Source organism: Motacilla alba, chromosome 3, assembly GCF_015832195.1.
Source record: "Motacilla alba alba isolate MOTALB_02 chromosome 3, Motacilla_alba_V1.0_pri, whole genome shotgun sequence".
NCBI lineage: Eukaryota > Metazoa > Chordata > Aves > Passeriformes > Motacillidae > Motacilla > Motacilla alba.
This window is the reverse complement of record NC_052018.1, coordinates 61,719,605-61,731,953: the sequence shown is the minus strand read 5'-3', so window position 1 is coordinate 61,731,953 and position 12,349 is coordinate 61,719,605. Positions and strand designations below refer to the sequence as shown.

Sequence of the window (12,349 nt, the reverse complement as noted above, 5' to 3'; positions counted from 1 at the left end):
CTCAGGAAAGTTTCTTCTTCTGGTTCAAGTCATAATCCTTGACATTTTAATTAATTTTGAAAACATTATTTCTGCGTATTGCTTTGCCAATAATTATTAAAATACTCAAGACCCCCATATAAAAAAAAAAAAAGCGCAACACTATGCACCCGTATGCTTTAAAATCAAATAAAGGGCTTAAAGGACCTTTCTCACTTTTTAAAAGCATCTTCTAATGTGGCTATTTCTCTGTAGGAGTCTATTTACTGGGAAAATATGGGCAGAAGAAAATCAGAGAAATCCAGGAGCGAGAAGCAGCTGAGTACATTGCCCAGGCACGAAGGCAGTACCATTTTGAGAGTAATCAGAGGACGTGCAATATGACAGGTAAGATAAGGAAATAGCTACTGCTTCAGATAAGGGGGAGGTATTTGGGGATTTATGCTACATATTGTCAGGATGGAAGAGGAATAAGAAATGTAGGTAAATTCAAAATCTTAATTAAATACTGGTACATAAATAGAGTTGTTTTGCAAATAAAGAGAATCTGAAGAGTAGAGGACTAAAGGGAATTTAGGGGGCATCTGAACCCTTACCATCAATAAATCTACAAGTATACATGCAGGTTACAATTTTTTGTCACTCCAGGCCCCTTTTGCCTCAAACTGCATGTAGTATTGAGGTGTGAAACAGCATTTAGATTCAAACAGTACTGAATTTACAGCAGGATTATTTTATTCATTATATCGTATTATTAGTAAGCTGCATGGAGAACTTCATGGGCAATTTTTAATAAGAAGCACATCAGCCATGTACAGTGTGAAGGTACCTGAGTAGCTGGAGAGCAAAAAGTGAAAGTACTTTTTCTTACAGCACAGTCTTAGGATTTTTGGAAAGGCGATGACAAAGAATTTTAACCAATTCCTTGCCATTGTAAATACAGGCCATTCAAAACTATTTTTATTAAACAAATTGTTTAATAAAAATTTATTTTAAATTTGTAATGACTTCTTGGATGGCTGTAAGTCTAACCTGTTTACCCTAACTAATTGGTATTTTATTTTCATCTTCTCCATTTTGTACTGCTGGGAGTGATCTTACTGCAAGGATTAGGTTTTTCTTTGCCCTTCTTTGTGCAAAGTACCTAATGTTTGGCAACATGCATTCCTGACAAGATTTTTCATACTTTGTTCTTAGTATTTATCATGTTTTCCATTTCCTGTTCCTGTCAAGTAACAGCAGATCAGACATTGTTCTGAAAGTAAAGGAATTTTTCCCACTAGCTTTCTCTCATTTATAACATACCTTTCTCCAGTTCTCTTGCTTGGAAAAACAAACCTCAGATCTTTTTCTTCTCACTGGGAGAAAAGCAGAAGTGTAGGTTTTTGCCAGATTTTCTTCTGGGGAGTTGGAGGCATGCATATGCAGGATGTGAATACACATCTGCAGCTGGAGCCAGTAAAACCACATGGTCATGTAAGGGCAGCATTGTGCCCCAGCTCCTGAGGGGCACACAGGTTATTGCCCTTCTGAGTACTCCCTAGGTTTCCTATTTTGCTTGTCCTCCAGCTTTGCCTGTTGAGCAATGGGATGTACATCCTATAGCAGCTATTGAGTGTGAGCTGAGGATGGGTTTATAATGGGAGTTTTTTTGTTGATGTTAACAGGTTTTGTTGTTTGTTTTTTTCCTTTTAATAACAGTACTGTCGATGCTTCCAACACTGAGGGATGCCTTAATGCATCAGTTAAACTCTGAGAGTCTCACATCTCTTCTTAAAAATAGGTAAGAGTGTCTTAAATGTGTTGAACTCCACTTGTTTTGATGACAAGTTTTTTTCAAATTATATAATGTAGAGAGTATACAGAATTTTGGTTTAGTGTCCCATGGAATCATTAGTCTAAAGGTATTTTGAAATCACTATGTAAATATTTTATCATGTTACATATATTTTTATAGGTATGGCATTTTCCAAAAATTACAGGAAATAATACTTCCATTAAGGTGCTGCAATCAGAGCCATGTTTTTTGTTGAAATGGTTATAAAACAGGTAGATAAAAGTACTTGGAGGACATAATTCTCTCTTAAACAGAACAGAATATTATGACTGAGTGTGACTGAGATGTTGATGTTGTGTTTGTAAAAATGTTTATGTAATCTCACTAAGTTCAGATGTGAGTAGTAGTGGAAAGTATCCAAGATGAGATTGCAAATGCATGTAACTGATGAGAAGTAATTTTTTTAATTTTATTTTTGAAGTAGAATAGGGACATGTCATACTTTAACAGAAATGCTTCCCTGACAGAAAACACCTTGGAATTCCTTACAACTGCAGGGACAAATAGCCTGTTTTTAAATACATAAAGTGCATAATAGCATACCTTAAACCTACATTGCTTGGCATACGGCACAGAGTAAAAGTGATATGTAGGCAATTAACCACAGGATTTCTGACTCACTCTAGACTGGCTTTCTAGTTTACCTCCAGCTAGTTTATTTATACAGCTATAATTTCAGCTGTCCAGCATTTAATAGGTTACTTATTCAGTCACTGCTTTTTTTCAGTCCAAAAACTTCCACAACAGAGCAGCCTGATTTAACGGGGGAATTGCAGCCTGAATTATGTTTTTATAATAAACTCTTTGAGTATTTGCAACTTTTATTGCATATTATTTACCCCAAACAGCAAGAAATTGAATAAAGTTAATTTTAATGAAATAAATGTATTTATCATAATACAAGACCTATTCAATGAAAAAATTAAACTGAATGAACAAAAGTTTGTAGACCACCAGACACATCATCAGAACTGTGCAGCAAATAGCCTGCAACACTTTGTAATCCTTTGTTCAGTGATGAAGACAAATAATACCTTAGTTTGTTCTCTGTAGCAAGCATTCTTTTATCAAGATACACCTGCTGTCTCTAAATTGCTTGACCAGTTGAAACAGTGTAGGGGTACATTGATGCACCTCTGAGTTCCAACAATCCTACTGAAAAAGAGGTGGGCTTTTTTGTTGTTATTGTTATGCACTTAGGAAAAAAAATTTTTTAGTGCTTGCTACATGCAACATTCTGTAAGCATGGATGGCCATTTAGAATGTATCTTACAGTGGAATTCATGTCATAATACTTCTTATTTTACTAACACTGAGGAAGTTTTAACTGGATGCTTGAAAGTTTTGAACTGAAATGTAGGGAAGGGGTTGTGAAGGCACAGATAATGGAATCAGCCATCAAAGCTCACTCCACTTTGAAGTGATTCTTTGAAGAAGCTCTGATATGCGTGGAGGTATAGATTTCTTTGCTTTCCACTTCCATTTGAGAAGATCAACCAAATAGCTCCATACCCTTGAGTGCTGTTGTTGACTATACAAAAGAGCAGATGTGGAGATTTACCTTTCTTTCGTGTCCCTGAAGATGTGTTAGTTTTCTCACATAATCTGTGTTGTGGTTTAACATGTTATGGATCTGTGTTATCACATGTTACACATCATATTATGCCTTAGGTAATCTCCTTTAACTTAAAATCCACCCACTTCCTTAAATTTGAGGTGGCTAGTGGTACACTGGGGGTGTAAGGAGGTTGAAGCCTTCAGACCTCCCGAGAAATTTTTGAAGAGGAAACAGCACCCAAGACCATAGATGTTCTTGCTTGATCTGTCCTCCTCTTTTTAAAGCCCAGTGATTGGATGATATAAGGTGAAGTCCCTGCTTCTGCAAGGATAAATATGCAGTGTACTTCAGGCAGTTCAGGTGTATCTATGCAATCTACAGTCTTGCTTTGTTGACTGCAGAATACAAACTTCTAGGAACTGGTCAGGTCAAAAAAGTAGACATGCCTCAACAAAAGAAAAAAGATCAACATGTATTGGTGTGGATGGTGCAAGACTTCTTTTCCATGGATGGCTGTGATCTCTTTGATTTTGATGATCAAATATGAACTTGAAACACATCAGGCAATGGTAAATCTTGCAAGAAAGTAGGACAATGAAATTCTTATCCTGCATTTATTACACCCAGAAAGTCCTGCTGAACTGAGTCAACGTTTAATATAGAGAGTCAAGGCCCCAGAAAAGACCATTTTTTACCATCAGTGGCTTTTTCTGACTGCATACTGTAGTAACTCAAAACTGATTATGTAAGCATGTAATTGACATCACTAAATGCTACATTTATACATTAATGTTTGAATATCTTTTCTATGCCTTTATAGTGTACTGTTTATATACTGCTTTCTTGAATGAGGCCTTTCTTGAATGAGATATAGACCTGGGTATGATTTGAGTAATTATGGTAGCTAAATAAGTTTGCCTTAGAGCACTACTATGTCATTTAACATACTTATTAATTTCAAAGTAAAATACAATTCTTAATATTTCCATTTATTTTTCCCACAGGCCAGCAAACAAGTTAGAAATCTGGGAGGATTTAAAGATAATAAGTAAGTGGAAAGATTACATCTGCACAATTATTTACTGTAGATTGATGTCTTTCACACCATTTAAAACAAACTTTACACTGGGTTGTTTCAGTAGATATGAAGATAGTGTAACAGACATGGCAAACCTCCTCCCTGTCCCTACAACCCCAAAGGCTTTTCATGAAGGAACTTTTCTTAGTCCCATGGGAAGTTAGAAGCTCAGAGACCAAGATGAAGAATTATGTTGGCCTTCCTGTTACTCTACTCAATAAAACTTTGTGGGACCTTTCTGTGTCATTGCAATGAAATGAAACTAGTTTCAAAAACTGTGTGCTGGATGTAATGGAAATCCAATCAGAAATGTAGATCAGCCTTTACATGGCCAGCAGTTCCCTCTTTTTTGAGCCTATTGGAGAGAACCACTATAGCAGTGGTCATGAAGCCTTTGGATCATCTTATTTATTGGCTGATGGAAGCAATGGAAGGGAAGAAAAATATAAGCTCACATAATTATGTAGTGAAATTCTACCATTACTTCTTTGCTTCCTTTTGGTTTTTTCTCCTTTTCATAACACCTTTACAGATCCTACTTTTGGTCTCTTTCTTCCCTTCTGTATCTATTAATGATGCTTCTTCTACACACCCTCATTTCCTGCTGGCTGGTAGCTGATGCTCATTTTAATTTTTCTTCTTTAGATCTGTCATGGTTTGGCGCTGGCCCAATGCCAGTGCCCCCATGAAAACCTATCTTCCCTGACCTCTCCATCCACCGGAACCAAGAGAGAGCGTTCCCCTGGGAGTTCCTTGCTTTTAACCCCTGTGTTCTCAGAGGCGTATCCATATCCTCAATGGCCAAACCAGGTGCCAATATTCACATCTGAGCACCTATTGGTTTGACCACCACCACCTCCTAAAAACTCACTTCCTCTCAAACCACGACAAGATCTTAGCTGCTTCTGTCTTACGTAACTCTTTTGACAAGCTGCAGTTGTGTCTGAATTGCGTGATGAGGGCTAATATATAAACTGTGTATTTCCTGCCTAATGAAGAAAGATGATTTGACACTAAACATTTTCCTTCTGGAACAACTTGTATGATTTTTATTTTCTCAGAAATAACTTGTGTAATGTGTAAAATGATATTAATACAGGACTTTAAATGGGACGCTTAAAATGTATCCAGCACGTTAGATTCATGACCATCTTGTGTATGTGTTGTGAAAACATGTTATGACAACGAGTGAGAGAAATGTGACTGCATATTTAAAAGTAATCAGCACTTCAGAGTCTTGGAGAGCACTCTCTCTCCTTGCCTCACCCTTATTTCCCAGACTTGGCAGTCCCTCTGTTCTGTCTTCCCAAGGTTTCACACGCAGCATTGTCGCTGTGTACAGCACCTGCATGCTGGTGGTTCTCTTGCGAGTTCAGCTGAACATCATCGGCGGCTACATCTACCTGGATAACGCCGCGCTCGGCAAGAACGGCACAGTAAGTGTCCTGCTTGGTTTCAAAGGTAGCACTTGCACTTCCTGGGAAGGGAAAGGATTATTTGGCGAAATGAGAAGGGCATAGCTTAGGACTATTGGAATGAAACCAAGGGTCCTTATAAGAGTGGGGTACGTGGGAGCATTACTAGCAGTGCAATATATTGATGTCCTTTAATAGCATCTAAATTTGGATGATGTGGTGATACTGTTGCTTACCTGAATGCCAGCAGTATTGGAGAATGCCTTTTATCTGCATTTGTCTTGCCTAAAGAAGACTGCTTTCTATCTAAACACCAATATATTTCTTTGCTTTGATTTTTGGTGAAATGGTAATACCATGTGAATGATTCAAGATATGTAAGCAAACGTATATATAATATTAGGTCTTCCTAGTACATACGTTAATTTCTCCACTTAATTTTTTCTGAGATTAAAGAAAAAAAATGTTGTCTTTGAAATTTTGACTGTTTGGTTTCACTCCGAAAGACCATCTACCTAAATGTCTGTTGGTGGGTTAAAGCAAGGTAGAAGAGCTGGTTTTTGTTGATACAGTGTATCACTGCTCAGTAAAAATAGATCACTCCCACAGTAAGCAAGTACCCATTATAGAGAGTGGGACCTGCAAATTGCTGGGTGGCTCATCTAAAAATAATGGATTCAAGCTGATTAGTTCTCATCTGCCCCCCTGTGATAGCTCCTGCTGAGAGTCAAGGAACAGCATGTCAATGCAGGATGGAGAAGAGCTTTCAATAGGAAGGCCAGAGTTGACTGAGGTAGTGCTTCATTTTGTAAAACCTGAAAAAGCTGTTTTAGAAGGGAAGAATGAGTTTGAACTAGAAAAGTTTCCTCTCTGTTAGTTTCTTATAGAGAAGTGGGTTGACAGGGCCAACTCTGAAGTATTCCATTGGGACTAACTGGAATCTTGTCTTGGTTTCTGAAAGCTTCTTTTCTCTCAGATAAGCTTTTAATAGATTTCAGCATAAATAACTTACTCCAGTAGATCTAATTTCTGGGGTGATGGAGAGTCTAATTTCACCTGCAGTGCAGGCTTTTAAGAGAGTTTCCTCTAGGTGAATGAAAAGTGAAATATTTTTCTGTGCCACTGAAGATGGAAGAGAAATCTGTGTAGGTTTGAAGAAAAGAATGCCAGACGACTTATAATGGATACAGGGGTTGATGGGCAGGAAGAGTCAGTACAAAGTTGAAGAGAGTGAGGCAATCTGTTTGCTGAAGAGTATTACAAAGATTAAGGAAATTATTTTTGAAATTATTTTTGCATTGTTCTCTACTGTTGACATGTTACAGAACTGTTGGATTTTTTTCCCCCACAGACACCACTAGCACCCCCTGAAGTCCAGCAGCAATATTTATCAAGCATTCAGCACCTTTTAGGAGATGGTATGGTGCTTATTAAGAGCTAACTACACTTATAAAATTCTGCTTTTTTTGGGGACTTGCACAAATCATTAGAATAATTTTTACTTTCTTCCTTTTAGGTCTGACTGAGTTAATAACTATTGTTAAACAAGCTGTGCATAAAGTTTTTGGAAGGTAAGAGCCTGTATTTCTCTGTGGTTAGCTTTTAAGTTTTATTGTGATGACTGTTCCCAAAATAAAGAGTTTTATGCGAATTAGGGGGAAACAAAAGCAGGCATATTGACTTTCAATACAATGCTTTTATTATAGCAGGCTGTGTCTGCCAGTGCAAACCCAAGTAGCTGATTGGAATTTTGCTACTTGTAAACATGTTCTTGGTAGAAAGAGAAAGCAGCATTACTCATTTTGCAATCAAAACTGTAGTCTTTTTTCTTTCCAGTATTTCCCTTAAGCAGACCCTGTCTCTTCTGGAACTGGAACAGAAACTTAAAGATATCAGGGAAGTAGTGGAACATAAAGATTCGGATCAGATTGCATCTTGTTCTCCCTTATGTCATTATCTGATGCCAGATGAAGAAAACCCTTTGGCTAGCCAGGTACTTGATTCACTTCCTTTCACCTCTTTTCATTCTACTTTTTTTTTTGGGTTATTTTGGAGAAGGAAGGATGCATAACAGTCCCTTAGTGTACCATGGCATCTGTGTCTTTAATAAATGGCGAAGCCTCTTCCACCATAAATCAAATGTCCTTATCTCTTTAATCTAGGCACAGTTGTATTTTCTTCAGACTTGATAGAAATCAAGTGTCACTGTCAGAATGTCGGCTTTGTGCTCAAAAATGCAGCCCAGTTACTGCCTTTAGCCTGTGAAACAAGCTGTGACACAGCACAGCTTAACTCAGCCCTAAGATAAATTTGTCGTCCGCACTTGTGTACTGGCAATATTCATGGAGTGTTGGAGCATCTTGGCTGGTGCACAAGAGAATGGTGTGCTGGAGTCATTTGTGTTGAAAAATGAACAGGAGTCAAGAGAAAAGTGTATCTAATCTCAGTTGCAACATTAATTTCTTGAATTTTGTGAAGGTGTTTGTTTCCATCCACACCACAGGCTGCAGAAAACTCATTCTTCACTTGGTGTTACACTGGTATTGAGGAAACCTGGGCTTCAGCATGTGGCTACATGCACTTATTGCTTTAACGTTATCTGATACGCTGGTATAATTTCGGTATTGAAGGTCAGAATTGGAAAAATTACTGCCTCAAACAGTCTGGTATTTCCTACTAGTATTGTTTTTAGTTAAAAATCCTACAGTGACCATTTAAAACACAAATTATAAAGAATCTTATTTATAACAATATTTTCTTTTGTATTTGACTTGTACATCTTGACTTAATTCCATGATACTCAACTTTCCTATTTCTGCTCTTACGGTTGCTGATGGCACTTGCTAATGGTGTCTGTCTTTGGTTTTTCTAGGCCTGTGGACTCACAGAAAGAGACATTGCTACAATTAAATTACTAAATGAAACTAGAGATATGCTAGAAAGGTATAGAGAAATATGCTGTATTCACATTAAACTCCTCCTCAAAACTATTGTTTATGCAAGACAATTACTTCCATACAAAAAGCTGACAACTTTGCATTTGAGAAATGTGACCATTCTGCATTGAATTTTTCTATTTATCAGTTGTAGGCTGGGATTTTCAAAATTTGTGAGCTCTGAAACTTTTAAAGAAATAATGCTGCCTTTATGAGCTATCCAGGATGTCCTTGGCAATCAAACCTATTATCTCTTCCTTACCCTCTCTGTAGTAATGTAGGAACAGAGCAGTACTTCTTTTCTGCTAAAGCAGGGTAAATTGAGAGTAATTTTATTGGATTTACTTGCTTTGAGAAAGTGAACACCAATTTTGGCTTATTGGAATTTATTTTTAATGCCTGGTTTTGAGGGTGGTTGTATGTGTCCTTTTACCAGAGAGCTGGTAAAAGTGAGGCTCCTATAATAAGCATAAAATATGAGGGAATTGAGAAATGTCAAATTATTCTTACAGTTTAGCTGCTAGGGATGTGGGGCACTTCAAAGTTAAGACCCTTCTGTGTTATTACTTAGTAAGAAATAGAAGTGAAGAATGCTAAAACCCAGATTTATATGGGTTTTAGTAGTCTTAGGGCAGAGTTCAGGCAATGCTAGTGGCATTTGTCTGGCTCACACATCACCTGTGAGAGGAGGCACACCTGTAGCACTGAACACTTGCAGGGCTTTTTTTTGAAAAAAATTAAACCCAGGAATAAAACCTGTTTTCCTATTATTCTTTCTTTTCAGTCCAGACTTCAGTACAGTTTTGAGCACATGTTTAAATAGAGGATTCAGTCGACTGCTGGACAATATGGCAGAATTTTTTAGACCTACTGAAAAGGACCTTTCTCAAAACAGTTCTGTAAATAGGTAAATGTTTTCTTTTGTTGTGGTTCTCATGTCAGTGATGCTTTGGGTTCATAGTGAATTCCAAAAAGGCTCTTGATTCTCCTTCTTTCTTGGAGTTCTTGTGCTGGAAATATTTTTCTGCATCTTGCTGTTCAAAGATCACTGGGTTCTCCTCACTTTGGCCAAGCAGGCAGCTAGGAGGAGTCATGTTTCCTTCTGCCCATGAAGTCACTAGAATTAGGTGACATTCTTTCCCACCATTACTTGCAGACCTAGAAGTAGAGATCAGATGACCTGTACCCACTTCTTGCCTGGACACTGTACAGGCAGGCTGCCTTTTGGGCTGGGGAGGGTTCACCTCCTGGTGGTGACTCCTGACAGATGTGCCCATGAGGCTGTGAGAAGGAGAGCCCTCCCTTCCCTGCAGCCCATGAGCTCAAAGCAGCCCAGCCTCCATCAGTTCCTGTGGCTCTCAAGGAAGGGGGTGGGCATTGCCCTGATCCTCCAGTGACAGAGAGCCAAAGCTGCCATGGAGCTTTAGGTTTCACTGGTATGCAGATAGAACGCAGTAACATGTAGGATTTTCTACATCCTCCTAGAAGAATGTTTAAAAATAGCTTTTAATTTGAAGTTAACTTGGGTTTTAAGCAGTGTGGTGAGAGCATTACAAATCCATAAGGTGAGTTCAAATCCTTGAAATAATCTTTCTCAAATATTAAAATTAAAACCTGGAATGGTAACTGGGTTTATGTGTGTTTGGCTTTCAGAGAGTTATGTTTTAATTTAAATATATACTATTTACATCACTTAAAATACCCCAAAGTCTGTAGTTTGGCTATCAGCCTAAGTCTGGTTTAGTTTGAAATAGCATGAAATTGTAGACAGACACTTCCATGGCCTGTCTACTTACATACACATGCAATGACTCTGACTAAACCATAGTACTCTTGCATGAGAAACAAATGTGAAACTGCAATAGGAACATGGACTGAAATTGAATTGGTACTTTTCTATATTAGAGGAAAACCTTGATATGGGGAAAAAACCCTGCATCCATACATTTTAGTTTGCAGTCTTTCATTCTTACTTTTTAAGTGGTAATTACTTAGAATTATATAATCACAGTTTAATGGCTTCTTCTGTGTCTGAGCAGGTCAGTATTTTTTGTTCTTTCCTAGTCTTTCCAGTGTCAGTCTTCCTTTAGCCAAGATAATTCCAATAATAAATGGACAGATCCATTCAGTATGCAGTGAAACACCCAGTCACTTTGTTCAGGTAAGAATCTGCCTTATTTACAGTGTCCCATGTAAAATCTTGAAATTAATGTTGTGTATTTATTTTTAATAATTTCAGTTCAATTTCAGTGGCTTTAAAAAAATAAATTGAAAACAGTTGCCATAACAAACTTTTTGTCAATTGGTATCTTCCAAAAAAACCACAGTTTTTCTAAAACTTTCTTCTGCTGAACTGTGCAGAAGCACAAACTTCTGGCCTTGGTTCTGCTTGCAGGTCTGCTCCTAAACCTTTCTAAAGCAAGAAGTTTGAGTTATGGCTGTGGGAGTGCCAGGTGCTTTTCTTAGGAATTCTGTACTGCAGTACAGGCAGAATAGTGGGGAACGTGTTTGGTTAAGGAAGTTTATTTTATACATTTCTTCCAGGACCTTTTGATGATGGAACAAGTGAAAGATTTTGCTGCTAATGTTTATGAAGCTTTTAGTACCCCTCAGCAACTAGAGAAATGACCTGCACATTTTTACAAATGGATGGTGTATTTATAACAAATCCCTGGTGACTACTGATGAGACTTGGGTTAATTTTATAATGGTGTAGGAGTGGCAGACCAGCAGAAAGAGCACTCTGGGGAAAGTGGGAGTGAGCCCATATTTTCTTCTAACGGAATTATACTTCACCCATTAAAAATATTCTTGTTGAAAGAAACACTGTAAGTGAAGACTTTTCTATTTAAAAAGTGGTTAAACTCTTCTGTAATTCATTGGATTATTTTTTATTGCATCTAAAAGGCATCTGGGGGCAGTATTACAGCAAGTTACTAAAAAACCCATTTTTTTGCCTGGGGTGTGTAAGTTTGGGGAAGAACTAATGATAGTGATCTAAGAACAGCGCAGAGTAGCAGAATGAAGTAATGCTTTTTTCTTATTCTTCCCCCAGATTTTTCTTTCTATAAAGTAAATATTTTTCCCCTTAGCTTTACAAATCTCGTTCCAAAGTCTCTCATTCTTCAGAAAGCCTTTGCCAATGGATCCATGTTCCCCTTGCCCAAGCTGGGGGTCTGCTCTCTCTGTTACTTAATACTAAAGGAATGTGGTTTTTTTAGACATACTCTTGTTTATGCTGTTCAAACAGCTACACTGTACACATTACCTTGTAAATATTTTATCTTAATTTGTATTAATTTTGAGCCCAATTGTCTGTATTGTAATAAAATATTTTAATGTACAATTTGTGTGTGTATTAACATGACTAGAGAAGAGAATAACCTGACCTGGCCAATCAACTCAAACTGAGTTCAGCTGAAACTGCCAGCTTCCACTGGCTAAACACACCTGGAAAAAGTATATTCTTTTCTCTAAAACTGTCAGGTTTTACTGTGCAGTTTTGAGGAAGGTAAATTTCTTGCAATAAAGAGGGTGTACAACTGA

At 37.6% G+C, this 12,349-nt stretch overlaps 1 protein-coding gene across 1 annotated transcript in view; it reads left to right on the top strand.

Annotated features, from left to right (window-relative positions):
* The window catches only part of PEX3 (peroxisomal biogenesis factor 3), a 20,325-nt gene extending 7,976 nt beyond the window's left edge, over positions 1-12,349 (top strand). Inside the window, exons 2-12 of the mRNA XM_038131904.1 lie at positions 235-366; positions 1,681-1,762; positions 4,379-4,422; positions 5,764-5,888; positions 7,219-7,285; positions 7,384-7,438; positions 7,704-7,860; positions 8,740-8,810; positions 9,588-9,710; positions 10,868-10,964; positions 11,348-12,349. Coding sequence (XP_037987832.1) covers positions 235-366; positions 1,681-1,762; positions 4,379-4,422; positions 5,764-5,888; positions 7,219-7,285; positions 7,384-7,438; positions 7,704-7,860; positions 8,740-8,810; positions 9,588-9,710; positions 10,868-10,964; positions 11,348-11,431 — 1,037 coding nt within the window. The 3' untranslated portion in view covers positions 11,432-12,349. The remainder of the gene's footprint in view (positions 1-234; positions 367-1,680; positions 1,763-4,378; positions 4,423-5,763; positions 5,889-7,218; positions 7,286-7,383; positions 7,439-7,703; positions 7,861-8,739; positions 8,811-9,587; positions 9,711-10,867; positions 10,965-11,347) is intronic.